Genomic DNA, 18,390 nt, shown 5'->3' with positions numbered 1-18,390 from the left:
ATCCCATGATGGAACCAGCTAGAGTACCCTGAAAGAAGTACATCATCTTATTTGACTGTAAAGTAAATCTTTTTCTCTTTAACAAAACACATTATTGCAAAGGTTCTGGCATACTTGTTGTTGCATTTATAGGTAGAAATGAGAAATTTGGAAGGAACAATCAATCATTTGAGGGTCATGTCATCTTTCCAATAGAAAACAAGTACCAAATAATTATTTAATGGCAAAACATGTCAATTTTGCTTTGCAACTAAAATTAGACATCATATTTCATTATCATTGTTCTAAGGTTATACAAATGCTTTTACAATTGATAGTAACTATATTTCTTAGTGTCACTCAGTGTTTTAAATGAATTGTTACAGTAAACACACTGGAATGATTTTGATAAGTGGCACAAAAAAGTGACGAGATAAGTGGCAATAATAAGTTAAAAACAGATTATTTTCAGTTAAAAAAACTACAGCAAAAGAAAAAAACTTTATAATGGATTAAGAAACAGAAGATCAGAAGTTTTAGATGATTAGAAAAAACAATTTTTCTATTTTCATATTAACTTGTCAAAAAAGAAGCCAAAACAAAAAAAATTTTAAGTGACTAAAAAAGCAAAAGAATACTGGAAGCAGACATTTAGTTGAATCCCCAAAAGTTTAGATTTACCACCTAAACTCACCATCTTTCTTCCCAGCAGCCACTTTTCTGCTGATAATAAAACTGTTGGCCTGTCTGGTCTTCCAGTTAACTGTTCCATTTATGCCATCAGCACAGCTTAATAAAAAAGCTTTTCAGAAAACAAATGCACAAAAAGTGAAATTAATGTCAGATTAGAGATGATTATCATAGATCACCTAGTGTTAACTGGGATCTGATTCTATTCAGCCCACCTAGCTGTTTATGTCCATTCAGCAGTATCTGTTGCATGTCAATACAAGAAATATGGAAAGGCAATAAAGTAAATAATAAGACACATTTCCTGCCTCGCAAGGAGTTTACAATCTATAGGACTTGATCACTCGTATAGAAACACATACACACACAACGGTAAAATGCAGAGGGAAACACAATGGTCTCTGGCTACGTGAAATTCATTTTAAGTGATAAATTCAGAATGTATTTGGAATATGTGAAATTTTAGGTGCCAGTTGGTAACCAGGTGAACCCATCTAGGGAAAGAATGGAAACAGAGCTCTGAAATGGGCCTTCAGAGGTTGATGTAAACTTCATCCCTAGGAGAAAAACTGTTGAAACCAAAGCTTAGTGTAATTGCTTAAAGATACCATGCCCCCAGATAATAAACATTGTTGTTGTTGTTGTTGTTAAGTGCCGTGGAGTCAGTTCCGACCCAAGTAACCCAGTAGAGGGTTTCCCTGGAGTGACTGGTGAACTTGAACCACGGAACTTGCGGTTGAAACCGATTTTTCAGTCCAGCACATTAACCCACAGCTCCATTCCAGGAATCCAGGTAACAAATATTAGGTCCCATGAAAAGAGTGATCTGGAGAAGATAATAGACAATTTCAATCTTGGTCCATTCATCAGATATGGCTCTACCATGTTCCCCACCATCCAAACTATCAATCTTACTGCTTACTCTCCCATTTTTCATCCTTACATTTCAGCCTTGAGATTTGGGGACCATTTTTCTGACTATAACATAGGCTCTCTACCCTATTTTCTCACATCTTCTGGCCATCTCTGGTCTGTTCTGTTCAGTTCATCTCAGTCCAATAATTCCCCAAGGTACATGACCTATGAATGGACCTCAAGTAAATGTGTCCTGGTGTGGTGCTGTAGGATAAGCACTGGACTGCTAACAATACGGTTGGTGGTTCAAATATGCCTGCCACTCTTCAGAAACCCTACACAGTGACACTAATGAGTCAACTAGACTTGACAGTACATAACAATCTTCTGAAAGTGAAATATTTCAAGAAGGAATATACAAAGAGTAGGAGGGACCCCAAAAGCAGGAAAGTGTGTTAATAAACACATTTATCTAGCCAAAGCAGAAGATAAACAGCAAAGAAAGGACAACTAAGAATGAAGTACCACCTAAGCCAATGGAAGAGAGCTATCAAAGAGAGTGTGATCAACAACTGTGCGTACTGCAAAAAGGTCAGAAAAGATGAGTGCTTAGAAAAGACTGTAAACCTTGAAAAGTGAAAAGTAATTGGTAACTCCTCAAAAGTGAAGTTCCAATAAAATGGTGAGAGTAGAATCCGAGATCGTATGTTAGGCTGAGAAGTAGCAAGGTAGAGAGAAGGGTTATTTGGAGACTTACATTTTGTTCATAAGCTGAGGAAAAGAAATCAGGGGAGAGGAGACTGACCATAAAGAAAAGGAGTACAATGAGGTACAATCAAAGGGAAATTAGGAAAATTAGCATGGGTAGGACCAAGACATCCTGAACCATAAATAAAGGGCAAGTGAAGAGAGAAACGTTTGCTGCAGAACAGGCATTTAATGTTGAGATCCACTTTGTTCACAAATCACAGAGGAAATGTGTATTTTCTTTCCAAACTAAGTTTTCAATAAGCATTTGAATCTAAGCTGAAGTATCAGAAATACTAAGTTCCCTACTAAAGTATGAAGAACGAATGCAACTTTAAAAACCCAGCTTATTAAAAATAAATAAAACTTCAGGCTATTATTTCAGTGAGACATAAGAGTAGAAACCAAAGACCCTATCACCCAAGCAAATAATCTAATTACTATTCAATTTTGTAAACTTAAGTACGCCTACTAAACTACCAATCTTATGAATGATGTGCTAAATAAATGGCTGACTTGTTTAATAACAGAAATTATATACTTTAAAATCTAGGTGAAGCATAAATACCATAGACATTTCCTCAGTGATTTAAGCTAAAACAGGATTAGAAATGTTAATAGTCACTTGTGGCAAAATCCCCCACCTCCAGAGTTCTCTTGTTCATTGGGTTCCCAAGGCAACATGCTGGTTGAGAAATATCACCTGGACAGCTCTTTAAAAATATATCTTTATACCAATCCCTTTGTTGTTGAGTAAATTCGGACACATAGCGACCCTAGGGCAGAGTAGAACTACCCCTCTGCACATCTTTCTTCCACAGAGTTCTAGTGGGTTCAAATCATCAATATTTCAATTAGCTGCTGAGGTCTTTAACCACTGTATCACCAAGGCTCCTTCTATTTATGGTGGTGGTGTGTCATGGAGTCGGTTCCGACTCACAGCAACCCCACATAGGATTTCCAAGGCTGTAAGTCTTTATGGGCGCATAAAGTCTCATATTTCTTCTGCAGAACCGGAGGTAGTTCCCAACTTCTGACCTTGAAGTTAGCAGCCCGACTCATAATCACTATGCTAGGAAACCCTATGTGGGGTCACTGTGAGTCAGATCCAACTCCACAGCCCATAACAACCACCACCACCACACTCAAGACCTAAATAATAATTTTTTAAAAAATTAAATATTCATTCACAATTTCAGAGTATTCTGATTAGATGGATTACACAGTTTCAACAGATGACTGTCATATACACTTCTGAGCACCAGTTGACTTTGAGTGACCTACAGAATCCAAGAGAAATGGATATTCATTCAGCTGATGTGGCACTGTGGGTTAATGCGTTGGACTGCAAGGTCAGTTTGAGCCGCGCCTCGGAAAACGTATACAGGGTCACTATGAGTCAACACCGACTCCAGGGCATTTAACAACAACAACATAGCGACTCTATGTTTCTGAGGGATTCTGAGACTGTAAACCTTGATGGGTGCAGACGGCCTATCTTTCTTTCACTGAACAGCTCTTGAGTTTGAACCTCTGAACTTGTAGTTAGCCGTCCAACATTTACCCCCCCAGCACCACCAGAGCTTCTTAACTGACTCATTTGCAAGACTATGAAAGGTCAGTGCTGGACAGTGGGAAATCCAAACAGGAAGCAGGAGACCAAATTCTCTACAACTTTGCAAAGAACAATGTGGATCTGATGACTAACATTTAGACTTAAATGCTACTATGCAAAGTGCCTTCACATACAAGGCTCTAGCTCAAGCTTTACAAAACCAAACAAATCTATCAACATGTCTGAAGATTATGGAGGCTTAAACTTAAAGCAGAATGGAGTAAATCCTGCAGACAAGCAAGCCCTCTTTAGAATTCTCCACTTCTCCAAGGACTGGCTAGTTACCATAAAGAAAGAATGGTTTGAGTGTCCTTCCTTTATTCTAACTCAGTGGTTCTCAGCATTGTGCATTACATTGTTGTTCACAGTTATATCCACAAAACTACACACATTGTACTTTATAGGTGATTTAAAGGATTTACTAGGATAATTTTAAGTCTATGGGAATTTTGTCTTACATTGACTTCTAGAACCTGACTAACCCCAGGGAAGGAGTACTGGTGTGGCGCTGTAGGATAAGCACTGGACTGCTAACCACAAGATTGGCAATTGGAGCCTTCCAGCTGCTCGTTGGAAACTATACAGGGTCGCTATGAGTCTGAACCAACTTGATGGCACTTAACAACTATCACCCCAACAGCATAAGATTTGACGCCACTGTGCGTTCTTGATGGGTGAACTAATACAACACTGCCTTTTACAAGGATTCCAAAGCAAATTTGACTGGTGCTTTAGTTGTTAAAAAACACAGAGACAACATAAAGGAATTCCAAACACTTTCCATAAATACCACTTTGGGTATTTTATAATACACAATAATAATATATATTTATTTTTAATTAATTTTAACTCTAATACACAATAATAAATATAATAAAGCCAGCATTATTTGGAGCACCTTCATTTTTTAAAGGTTCATATTATAATACCTATATTCCTCATATTACCACATGCTCTTCAGGGAGACTACTGAAGTCCAATTGTTGTTAGGTGCCATCGAGTTGGCACCGACTCATAGCGACCCTATTCACAACAGAACGAAACACTGCCCGGTCCTGGGCCAACCTCACAATTGTTGCCATGCTTGAGCCCACTGATGCTGCCACTTGGCCAATCCATCTTGCTGGGGGTCTTCCTCTTTTTCTCTGACCCTTCACCTTACCAAACATGATATCCTTCTCCAGCGACTGGTCCCTGCTGACAATATATCCAAAGTATGAGACATGAAGTTTGGCCATCCTGGCCTCCAAGAAGCACTCTGGCTGTAATTCTTCCAACACAGATCTGTTTGTTCTTTTGGCAATCCATGACACTTTCAATATTCTCCTCTAACACCATAACTCAAAAGCATCAATTCTTCTACAGTCTTCCTTACTCACTTAGTCCAATACAACTAAATAAAAAGACCATTTTATGAGGGTCTATTTGCCAGACAATGTCACTAAGACAAGTGACAATACCATGGCTTGTGTGGCTGATAAAACATTCAAGTCCCCACACCTTGAGAGAGAAACATCAATAACACGGAAATAACTATTTGCTTTTAATTGTAAGTTAACATCATTGTTCTACTCGACTAACTGCTTGTATAGAAAATTATTATAATCTGTATATTAACAAGTGCAGAATGCTCACTGAGAAAAACCTAGTGGTTTAGAGTTTGATTTTCATTAGAAAAGGACCAAAGCATTTTTCTTGTTTTTCCTGTGAGAACAAATTTCTTTAATTAAGTTAGGAAAACATGACTCCATATTGAAAATATCTTTTCTATATACAACTTTTTATGATTAAACTTGATGTGTAAAGAAAATGTATATAGACTGGTTCTTGGACTTCTTCCAAAGAAAACAGACCATCCTTAGAAATCTTGAAGAGAACTCCACAGTGCTCACTGGTTCACAATAATCTGCTACAATTATACCTGGATGGGAGTTGTGCTCTAATTCAAAACACAACAACAAATAATAACATGAGTATTTGGTTTACACACCTCAAACCGGTAAGACTTCACACTATTAGCTGGCATGTTACTATACCCAGTCTAATCAGCGCCTCAGTATTCTTCCCCTCCTCCAAGATCATCAAACCCTGAAATCACACAAAAGTGGCTGGCATGCCTTCAACTTCCCTAGAAACCATACAATATTTAAAATTTGTTCTAAGATTCTGGGATTCTCTTTGAATCTTGTAGTCGCGTGACTAGATTACATCCGGCCTAGGGCAAACATACTCTGAAGAAACATTTCTCTTTTCCAAACCTGAATAATTTGCTGACTGGGAGAGGAGGGGTTTTCTGCCTAATAAACGCAATTGAAGAGCTGTGAATAGTGACTGATTGCTGATGAGCTAATCAGAATGTCAAGGAACAGAAATAATAAATAATAACTTACTCAGACATTACTGTCCAAGTAAACAGCAGGATATGCCAAATGAAATTTAATCTGATTAACACATGCACCTTAGAACCAAACTGCTAAATCTCTCTCTGTCAGCTCTCTTATCTGTCTCAGATCATATTTTACTCAAAGGGGACATAGACTTTGTTTTTAGAAGCTGGATATCTAGCTCTCAACTCTTCCACATCTCTTCTCTTCTCAGCCCCCTCTGCATGTCTTTTCTGTACCTTCTATATTTTTCTCTTCACTGCCGTATCTTTATACAACTCTCCTTAATACTTTTAAGACCACATTATATATATATATATATATATATATATTTAATTGTTTTCCTGTTTCTTCTCTTTAAAAATGTCAGTTGACTGTTAACTTCTTATCATTAACCTCTAAATTTTGAATGCTAAGTACTAGGCATTGCACTCAAGGTTTTTACACATACTAATTTAATTACTACAACTATATGAGATTGTTGTTATTGTTGTTAAGTGCCATCGAGTCGATTCCGACCCATAGCGACCCTGAACAGGGTTTCCGAGTCTGTAAATCTTTATGGGATCAGAAAGCCTCATCTTTCTCCCGCAGAGCAGCTGGTGGTTTCGAACTGCTGACCTTGGGGTTCGCAGCCCGATTCCTAACCACTACACTACCAGAGCTCCTTCAACTATATGAGATAGGTGCTATTAATTTAATTTTACTATGAGGATATGAATGAAGTCTTAAGAAATTAAGTAACTATTTGAAGAAAAAAATTTAAATAATAATAAAAATGAAAAAAAGAAATGAAGTAACTAACCCTGGTATGGTGCTATAAGATAAGCGCTTGATGCAAGGTCAGTTTGAAGCTCAAGGTCGATGGTTCATACCCACCAACTGCTCCATGGAACCCTTATATCGGGTCACTATGAATTGGAACATACTGGACAGCACTTTAACAACAACCAACACCACTTCAGGTCACATATATGTTTACTAAGTGGCAGAGTTGGATTCTGAACCCATTACTTGGCTGACTGCAAAGTCTGTCATGACTTGACACTATTGCTATTAAATGTTGTCAAGTCTGTTCCAACACATAGCGATGCTACATAGGGATTCCAAGGAGTGGCTGGTGAATTTGAACTGCCAACCTTGCTGTTCAGACCGACCTTGAGGTCCAGGGCATTATCTTATAGCACCACACCAGGAATCCTAATTGTCATTACTATCCCCAAATAGCTAAATGTGAAAGTAATTTATTGGTAGTATTATTACTAGTAAGCTTTCTTCAACTTCAGAGACCCTAGGTAGGGCAAATGGTTAAGTATTTGGCTATTAACCAAAAGATTGGTGGTTCAAATTCACCCAGAGGTACCTCAAAAGAAAGGTCTGACAATCTACTTCTGAAAGAAGGCAAGTCATTGAAAACCCTGAAGTTCTGCTCTAGCACACATGTGGCTGCCATGAGTCAGAAACGATTAAATGTCAGCTGTTTGTTTTATGTGGTGTTTTCAGGGGCTTTTATCTTCCATTTATTTTTCTTTCTAGAAAAAAATAAGGTTCCCTGATTCCTGGATTAGAAATTGCTAGAAAAAGATTCTTTAAAAGAGAAATGTTGAAGAGTTAGTTAGAATATATGAGGGGAAAAAGCTTTGCTAAGGACTGTCCACCCCAACCTCTGAAGGGTGTTGGAAAAGAAATTCCTGTAACAGCAGGACTTAAATCATGGGCTCCAGAATAGAAATCTCCAAGTCTTGTTGAAATAGAAGAGCCTAGCAGAGAGGTGCATGAAATCATTTAACACATTTCAAAATAATTAGACTTTTATCATTTTAGCACAAGTTAGGTAAAATATTGGGAATAGGATAGCACTGTATTATGAACCACAAGGTTGGGGGTTCCAGTTGCCCCATGGGAGAAAGAAGAGGCTTTTTGTTCCAGCAAAGATTTACAGATTTACAACACTTAACAACAAGATGAGGTATTAAACTTCAAAGAGAAATAAAATTAAGAGTAAAGTAAGGCAGTATTTAATATAAGATTCTCTGGAGACAGACTGTCTTGGTTCAAATTGAAGATTTAAAATTAATGTCTCTGTGCCTCACTGTACTCATCTAACAGTAATAAAATAATGCCCACATCCTAGAGGCATCATGAATATTAGGTGAGCTAACACGTTAAAGCCCATTAGAATGAGGCTTAGCACAGAATGCAATTCGCAAAAACTGTAAGCTATTGTTAAAAATTAATATTCAACTAATTTGAAAGAAATCTGGGTTTCTTTTAAAGTGATTTTTCTTTTCTAAACATTCAACTACAGTTTGTTGTCGCTACCAGTGATATTATTTGACACTCCTTTTCCCCACCACAGTCACGACACATGAAAAATGATATTTCTATTGCAGAGTGGAATAAGTATCAGGTTTCTCAGGACCAGGGGCTCCAACCATCCCACACTCCACAGGGTCTCCCGGGGGATAAGAAGATGGAGCATCTACAAATTCATAACCCATTTCCAGCACTGCGCCAAGGCCAACGCGTACCCGTCTGAGGAAATCCAGATGCAAAGAGTTATATTGATTGTCATATTCTCTGTTTGATTCTTGTAAATTCTTAGTTATTTCTTTGGAGAAAATAATGCAACAAAAGCAAGAGATACCACACATACAAAATTCAGCTTTGTACTATACAGAATATAAAAAATTGGGCTTAAAATGAAATGTCTGATATAAGAAGAAGTATTTCTTTTGTAGAACAGTAAATAGAGAAGAGAAGGTTACTCGCTTTTCGTGGTAGTTTTTTGAAGTGGCCCAGTTAAGGCTTATACTGGAAAGATAAGTTTCTACTGCCTTAGAAATGACACAATCTGTTTATGTTCCACCTCAGAAATACTGGGTAAACAAGGAACACCGGTGAGACCCTTAACAGAGATGATAAACAATAGATGTAGTAGATATATGTAGGGTTATAATTAAATGTCCTCACATACAAAACAAATGATTGTTTTGCAATTAATAAAATTAGTAAAAAGTAGAATACAAAATAATAATACGGTAGACTATGGGAAATCTAGGGTAATAGTGCAATCTAGTGGAAAAGGATTAAAAGGCAGAAGTGGAAACGCTGTTGGTCTAGGAAACTAAAACGGTAGACAATATGTCTTTTCAAAATACAAAAATACAACAATGCTTACATGATCTTTCCAATTAAAAAATGTTTTAAAGAAAAATACTCTCATATTTACTTTCTAGTATTTACTTTCAACTGTTAGTAATTTTCTTTATTAAAAAAGCCATACATTCTCACTGTACATTCAAATAGTATAACCAGGAGGTTATAAATATAACAGTTCCCTCTCACTATATACTATGGCAACCCCTCCAATGCCACTGCTTAGGGTCAAACAACAACAACAAAAACAAACAATTGCACCAAGGCGTCTATTCCCATGCATTAGGACCTTGAAGAACAAAGCAGAACTGCCCCATAGGGTTTCTAAAGCAAGGCTGTAAATCTTTACCAAAGCAGACTGCTGCTGTCATCCTCCCAGGGCCTGCCTGGTGGGTTTGAACTGCTCACCATTAGGTTAGGTTAACGGGTTCAGTATGTAACCAATGCACCTCCCAGGCTCCTTCAGGCCTAGGGTACCTACTCTAAATGGTCTCTATCTTTCTGTATCTTATGAACAAGCAAGCTTATATATGTATAGACATGTCTCCACATAAACATGTACACACCAGTCTTTTGCATAATGGAATCACAATTTTTTTCAGTTAACAACTTGAACATTTCTTACGTGATACTACATTTTAGGGTTACAGACTTTTGGTTAATGCACTAGACTGCAAAGTCTGTTTGAACCTCAAGGTCGGTGATTCAAGCTCACTAGTCCCTCCTTGAAAACCCTATTCAACAGGATTGCTATGGGTCAGAAGTGACCAATGACACTTAATAACAACAACTTTCAGTTGTGTGGCTCACTCACAAATATTTACTATCACTGCACACTCTGTCCACAGTAGAACTCATGATCTCCACCTTAAAATCTAGTTTTCTTCCAGTATTATTCAATTCCATGAATGGTCCTCCCACATGTGTGAGAAATTATCAAGAAACTGCCCTTGACACCTCCTCCCACCAGTTTCCACCCCCAATTCAATTCAATCTCAACTTCTGTTGATTTTTATCCCTCAGAATGTTCCTCCGCGTTTCATCTCCCTCCTATCATCAACCTAGTCCAAGATATCATCATCTCCATTCAGAATTACTAAATTACTAAAACCTTCTGACTGGTCAGCTGCAGTCTACAATCTACTCCGACCCCCCTCTCCCCCCCCCCCCACCCCGCAAGCTTTTCTACACTTCAAAGCAGCTAAAGTATTCTTTTTGAAATGCAAATTTTATCAGTGCAGCCTAAACCCATTCAAGGACTTTTCAGTTGGTCTTAGAATAAAAATTGAACTCTTCCAGGTGGTCTGCAAGACCCCCCAAAAATTTGCTTCTTAACTCTCTCTCTAGCCTCATTTCACACTATGCACCCCCATTCCATGTCCCCACCTCTCTGGACTTCCTTCTGTGCCTATTTGGCTGGCTTTATTCTACTCTATGGTCTCTACGCCCCCAAAACCCACTGCCATCAAGTTAATTTGGACTCATAGTGCCCTGTCTAGGATTTCTGAGGCTTTTAAATCTTTAAAAGAACAGAAAGTCTCATCTGTCTCCCTCAGTGTAGCTGGTGGGTTTGAATCGCCGATCCTGAAGTTAGCAGTCCAGTGCTTATCCTACAGCGCCACCAGGGCTCCTAGAGTCTCAACACAAGCTCTTGCTTATACCTCAATAAATCTTTCTTCTTCACCTACCTATCATTTGCTCAGATGGCATATCCCAGCACATTCTCCTGGAGGCTAACCTCTCTGCTCCAAGCCACTATTTAGAAGCATGGTGTCAGTGTTTTGTAAACACTTATTATAGTTCTAAAAGTGTTTGATTACTTATTGAAGTTTGTCAACCCCACTACTGTACAAGTTCCATGATCACTGTGACCGTGCATTCTCCACTATCTAACAGAGGAAAGCAAAACCAATCGCCATCCAATAAGCAAAAGAATAAAAGAATTCTTCATTAATAATATTCTCATTCTTCCTATTAATGCTACAATAAGCATTCTTATAGCTGTGTCTTTGAGCACTATTATGAGTATATCCGGAAGCCATTTCTAAAACAGCTAGACATAAAAATAATGTGCACTTTAGATTTTGATAAACACAAAATTTGAAATGCACAGTATTTCAGATTGCAATCTGTTCTGTTTCCACTTCTGCAGTATTGGTCTTTGATTAGAAACAACTGTGAGACTATTGAAATTGAAGGATGTTAAAGGTGCTGCACTGATTAACTATTTTATAGTAGAGAAAAATCAATGTATTTTAATGCACAGTGAGAGGCACTAATTGGTTAAGGAAGAAGACAAAAAGACCTCAGTTCTCACTTTTTCCTTTATTTTGCAGTTCAACATTAAAAAATAACTTTACTTCTAGGTCTACTGCTGAATTAATAGGGAACTAAAATATTTCACCTTATAGAAAAATCCACTGCGATCTCTTCTTTTAAATTCTCACTGAATCTTTAAAATAGTCATAATAATCAAGGTGGTGACCAGATGAATGAATGAGTGAAAAGCTGAAGAATAGTAAAGACTTTATACTAGTGCTGCCTCACTCTAAAACATTTTTTTTTTAATGAGTGGCTTCATTTTCAGTTAGAAAAGAAAGAACATGTTATCTCTGTCACAACAAATACCGTGGTGATTCCCTTGGTACGTTATTGTTGAGCTTCTCCTCTAAAATTCTGATTTATCTGAGGCAATTAGGTAGAAAGTTGTTGTTAAGTGCCGGTTCAGACTCATAAATGACTCTGTATAGGGTTTTCAAGGAGCCGCTGGTGGGTCTGAACTGACAGTTTTGTGGTTCAAACTGACCCTGTAGTCCACAGTTTATCCTATACTGCTGCATCAGAAAAGTAAGATGTGCTAAAAATAAGTAATTTGTAGATAATAAAATGTACTTAAACCGCTATTGCACAATTACGTCTTGGATAAAGATACATAATAATAAACATGTGTATAATTTAAATCCTACCAGAGAGACCCAAGAAAATAGCACTCTAACTTTTCTTACTATCTTAATGTTTTCAAGGTTGTAAAGTTAATAATCATGCAGCAACTAATGTTTTGAAGCTATCTACTTATTTCCCAAGGTAATATCTTTTCATTTAAAACATTGTGGATTGTTTACTTCCCACGCATTGCCTTCAAGGAATTGCTAGTAGCCACCTGCGGATCAGGTGAACGCTCATGGGCCAAATCTCATCTTGGAATATTTCTCTCTTGGAAATAGGAGCTCAAACAGGAACGCCTGTGACATATTCAACAACTGGGATATGTATGAGCCATCATCAGTTGCCATAGGCATTTCAATGCCACAAAGTACATGCACTTTTGTAAAAGATAGAGGAATAAGCAGGAGAAATTGGTTCAACTTAAAAATATACTTTACATAGTCAGAATTAACATAACCCTATTCCGGATCTAATAATTTAAGTGATGGATAAAGTTCTGTGTGGGGGAGAAAAGGCAACAGCAAAAAGATTCAGGAAAAAGTTGGTTGAAAAAATGGCAGAAGAATTTCCTCTCCTCCCTTCACATCTCATATCTGTCAAGTTTTCAGGGCTCTGGGCTTAAAAAGTGTCTGCCAGTCAGAAGTGCTACTGGTTAACACTCCTCAGAAGACGGGTTTTAGAAGGAAGTCCTACAGAATCCACAAATTAATTTTTCAGCAATTACATTTTCAAAGTTAGCTAAGATCATCAAAATAAGCAATCAATAGGCAGATGAACAGGGAAGAAACATCTGCTCTAAGACATGCTTGAGACACTAAAAATATGCCCCCTGAGGCCATCAGAAACCAGAAACCAGCTGACCTAAAATAGCGAGAAGTTAAAAGGCAGCAGGAAGGCAGAGGCTACTTTCAGTTGAAATATCTTATTTTGCTAAAAACTGTAATAGTAAATTGCAAGGAGCTACTCATATGCTACAAGGGAGAGAGATATTGTAAACAGAAGTGCCCCACATTTCCCCTGGGTATGAAGCAGCCTGCTCACCTTAACTCTGTGCCCCCACCCCACCCCCAGCATCCAAGGCCGCCCTGCCTGCCGGAGAAGCCTGTTCTGCATGTGCAAGAAACATGGACAAAAGTAACTCTGGGAAGCAAATTAAGGTCGGGATACTGCAGGGGAAAACAAAACAAAAAAAAAACAGTTTCATTTCCTTCTCAAATATGTGTGTTTGGGAATGGAGTCAGAGCAGGAGGAGGGAATGTGTTAAACTGTCCCTTTGCAGCTATTTTCAAGTTGAAAGAGTCAACTTGCAACATGTAGGATTATCCTTTTAGGTCATTTATCAGAAAAAAATAATATGTTCTAGTCATATCTTTGCCATCCACTCTAAAATGCTATCATCGCCTTCAACTTAAATATTCATTTCAAGAAATGAGACTATTTCTGATACTTTAAAAGGTGTAGAACAAGTAAACATGTTAAATCCATTCCCTTGTTGAGCTGCTGAAAGTGTTAGAAAGGTCTCAAGTTGAAATCCATCTCGACCTTTCACACACTGATGCTAGTTCTGCTTTCCAAAGGAAACCGAAGACAGTATGTGTCTATTTTTCAGTCATCTCTCACTAAACATTTCCATACCCTTTGAGGATACCTCCTATGACAAAATTTCCAGACCCCTCACTATCCCTGTGGACTGTCCTGGAAGTTGTCTAATTTGTCAACGTCTCTTTAAATGTGACAGACAGAAATGGACACAAGACTACAGATGCTGTTGATTAGAGCAGAGTACTATTAATTTTTGTGCTATAGGGACATACAACTACCAGAGCCCAAATCTGAATTTTTGTTGTTGTTTGCAGCCACAGCATGCTGCTCGTTCATATTAACCTTCTTTTTCCGCAAAAAGTGCCACCACACAAAATCACCTCCTTCCTTCCACACCAATGAATTACCATGCATTCACAGCTAAAAAATACCTTTTTGGTTTCAGCATAGCATTGCTGTCTATTTAACTGTGCTAACTCTAAATTCTGTTGTCTATTTCCAAGTCATCTGTGGATTTTTAAGCAATTCTCCTAGATCTCCATCAAAGTCACTGATACAAGTGTTGAATAAGAGAGCCAAGAGCAAAGGCTTGTGAACCAGGGATCACTTCCTGACCCAAACTCAGTGACCTACACACCTTGGTGGTGCTGGCCTGGCCAGTCTCACATTCTTACAGCAGTCTTGCTAAATAGTCTGCACATACAAGTATTCCGCATCCTTGGCAAATGCCCACACTAAAATCAAGACTCACGAATCTTTCAAAACAAAGTGTAAAAAACCTACACATATTAAAAGTATAGCTATGCAAATATATGTATGAACATGAACCATAGACTTAGAAAGAAGAACAGTCACCAAGGACAATTCTGCTGTTGTTCAGACTGCAGAGATTCTTCCTTATCAATACTGCCTTAAAAATAGCTACATTGTTTAAAAAACTTTAAACCCTAGAAATTTAGAGGGAATTTTGCTTGAAGGCAGTTCATGTGAAATAGCTAGAACATCAAGATTATCTGCTCCTACCATCCTGAAAACCCAACTAGAAAAAATTCCTTTTAAAAAACTTGTTGAAAGACTTGTTGATCCCTAGTGCACACCCATTTTGGGGTTTAGTTTTAGCTGTTTTTTTAATTTTTCATTCCTTTTTAAAGCTTGATATTTCTGTATATCTGTGAGATAACACACTGAAGAACTACCTCCTAAAGTTTAGAAAAAGCCTAGATGAGATATGTATGTGTACCCATTCAAGTCTCTGTTGAAGAGGCTGGGAAAGGATGCAAAGAAAAAAGTCACCATGTTAATACTTCTCAGAAACTCTGGCTTGAAAGAGAGCAAAGCTTTAAGGAACTCTCTTCCTCTAGCCCAAGAATCTCTAACAGACAAACTCAGAACATCTCCTCACCTAGAGATGCTTTTACCCTAAAAACAGAAAAGAAGATCTTGATAGGTTTGCATTTTGGTGTTTAGAACAGGGACTATGTAAAGATAAGTTTTAAGACACGGAGTCAAGTAGGATGGTAATAGTAAAAAAGAAAAAACTTGGTTAAAAAAAAAAATCCCTATCAAAGTGGCTAGTTATTTTGGAGAAAATGTGATGTGTAAATACTGCGCTTAATGGAATACCAAATAATCTGAATGTTTGGTTTGAGAATTTCTAACAAGTAGGTTTTTTTCAGGACTTCAGCATTTTGCTTATAGCATTTTCATCATTAGTAAACCTAGTGTCTGAAAATCGATAAACATTATCTTTATCTTTCCTATCATCAGTTTTCTCTGATGCTGTACTGTTATTTTCAATGTCTGGGAAACAAGTGATTTCACTTTATTTAAAAGTACAACTGTCACTTCACTAGAAATTAAACTAAATACACAACAGTGTAAAACTGGTAAATCAACAGTTTTTAGATTTTTAACAGTTATAAAACTGGGTAGAAAGACCATATGCAAAGTACAATTACTATTTGACAATTGAAAATTCTACTTTGCTTATAAATAAGTACATTTCCCCCTCAAGTTAGAAGTTAAGCCAATTGCATATGGTAAATCAGCAGCTTCACAAACCCCTAACAATTTGCCATTAAAAATAGATAAAGTATCCAGTAAAAAATACAACTTATTTGACAAGTGAAAATTCTACTTCATTTAGGAATCCTATTTTCCTACCATCCTAGAAGTTAAGCTAAACATCAGGTAAATTCACACTTTCAGAGAGATGTATGACATATTAGTCATAAGACAGGTAAAATGTCTAAATAGAATGTTTTTATATATTACATATAATAATAATTATTCAACAAGTGAAAATTCCACCTTGCTTAGAAATGCAATTAATTTTCCCCACAACACTAAAAGTTAAACTAAATACGTGAGGAAAATCAAGAGCTTCATAGATCTACAGCAAACTTATAAAAAACATGGATAAAATGTTCAAATGCAAAGTCCAGTTACTATTTGATAATGTATATAATGTATAATAGCATTCCTTATGTTTCCCTACAAGTGTGTACAAAATGGGTATGGAATATTCAACATCAAGAATAAACATCTGAGAAAATCCAAAATTCAGTTGAAATTCTAAGGTCAAAAAATATTTACCTAAAGTACTTGTGTATTAATGTTTTGTTAGTTTTTGCCTTAGACTTTTAATGTTATATTGCTATTTTAGATAACAAAAAAATGTTATCTACAGTATTTGTCTATTAAGGCTGTGATTTTGCTTTCAATACTTCTTTGTTGTTTCAGATAACCAAAAAAATTTTTATAGAAATACTTATGCTTTGATGTTTCTTTTTCCTAGAAAATTGTATTTCTAAGCAAAGTGGAAATTTTTGCACATTCAGAGAGGAATAAAAAAGCACAAGGAAATACACCAAAATGATACTATGCAAATGTAAGAATAGTGAGCTCAGTGATAACTATCAATTCTGTTTGTAAATATTTATGTATTAAGGGCTTTCCATTTGTAATTTAAATAAGAAAAATTAATGATTATTATTTGATTTTAAGTAAAACTGCAATTAAAAAAAATAATTTAAGACTTCTTGGAAAGAAGATAATTGAGAATTTAACCCCATTTTTTAATCTTTAGAAATTATACTTTTGTGACACTATCTATTAAAAATCCATATTATTTAAGTATATTTACATGTACAGAGAAAGTCTGAAAATGTATACTCTGAAACGCTTGCATATCTCTGAGGATGATAAGATTTTCTTCTTTATAGCTTTCTGGGAGGGGTTCCCCCTTGAAGTTTGTAAAATGAGTATTACTTTTATAATGACAAATTAATTTTTTTTTTTTCAAAGAAAAGCCCAGTCAATGCTCTGAAATGAAAAAGTCAAATTTGTTCAAACTTGCTCAAACTTTAAGTCTTGTGATAGATTTTTAAACGTGGATTCTTCCTACTTTTCATCTATACTGGTTTTTAACTTTACTTTTTAGGGGGGAAAAAAAGAATTCTCTCAGCTAACCAAGTGAGGTAACTTTTCTGGATTTAAAAAAAAAAAGCTAACGTTCTGTCAGTCCTATCCCCAGAACAGTACTCTAATCATACATAAGAAGTCCTTGGAGTATTCTACCTTTCTGAAAAAGATGACCATGCTAAAAATTAAATTGAAAGGCAATTCTAAAAAAGGTGTTCATACAATTTTCTAGATGTCTTTCATTGCTGGATATATGCATTTCATTCATTCATATTTTTTATGATAAAATTTTACTTCTAGTAAAATGCAAATTCTCAATTTAAAATGTGCTATAATTATGTGTATCCCTAGAATGGAACGCTTTAAGTGCAATCCCGCCTCTCTATTATTACTTACAACGGGTCAAATTCTTATTTATCTATGTATAAAATAATGTTGTTAACCTTATTAAAATATGCTCAATTTTATTCTTCAAACATCAATGTGTTTTATCCGCGTGTCAGGAACCCCAATCAACTGTAAACAATTTGGTTTTTAATTTTAACTTAAACTTTTTACCCAGATTAGCAATTCATTGTCAGTTTTTTGAGCTCCTCACACTTTGCGGTTCCCATTTAAGAAACGCTCTGTTAGGTGTTGTCAGCATCCTTCCGCATCAGTATTTTAGAGACTTATAACTCATGGAATTTCTCCCTAACAACCCCCAAAAATGTTTACATCTATAAATACACGCAAATATATGTTGCCGAATCTCAGCACCACGCTAGGAAGGATTAAACGGGCGGTTACCGTCACTAAATGCATTCACTAACCCTATACAAATTTAGAAAAATGTAACGTTGCAAAAAGAGCTAGGTCTCTTTGTAAATCTCGTAATCACCACCAAAAGCCTGGAGCTGAGATCCTCCGAAGCTAGCCAACCACGTTGGAGGAACCCACAGCTGTTTTTAATCATTTTTGCTTTCTCTAAATTGTGCGCTTGGTGGGGCAAACGATACTGTTTGCAGCGTCTCTGACCCTAAGCCGGGGTTAACCCTGACCTGAACGCCG

The 18,390-nt window shown here is 36.7% G+C and overlaps 1 protein-coding gene across 3 annotated transcripts in view; it reads right to left on the bottom strand.

Moving 5' to 3' along the window:
- The window catches only part of SGCE (sarcoglycan, epsilon), a 96,638-nt gene that overhangs the window by 77,397 nt on the left and 851 nt on the right, over positions 1-18,390 (bottom strand). The window contains exon 2 of one of the 3 annotated variants that reach the window (XM_006834281.1): positions 674-781. The exons of the other annotated variants lie outside the window; for them this stretch is intronic. Coding sequence (XP_006834344.1) covers positions 674-781 — 108 coding nt within the window. The remainder of the gene's footprint in view (positions 1-673; positions 782-18,390) is intronic. 3 annotated transcript variants of the gene reach the window in all.

Source organism: Chrysochloris asiatica, unplaced genomic scaffold (assembly GCF_000296735.1).
Source record: "Chrysochloris asiatica unplaced genomic scaffold, ChrAsi1.0 scaffold00010, whole genome shotgun sequence".
Classification (NCBI taxonomy): Eukaryota; Metazoa; Chordata; class Mammalia; order Afrosoricida; family Chrysochloridae; genus Chrysochloris; species Chrysochloris asiatica.
This window is presented reverse-complemented; position numbering and strand designations above follow the sequence as displayed.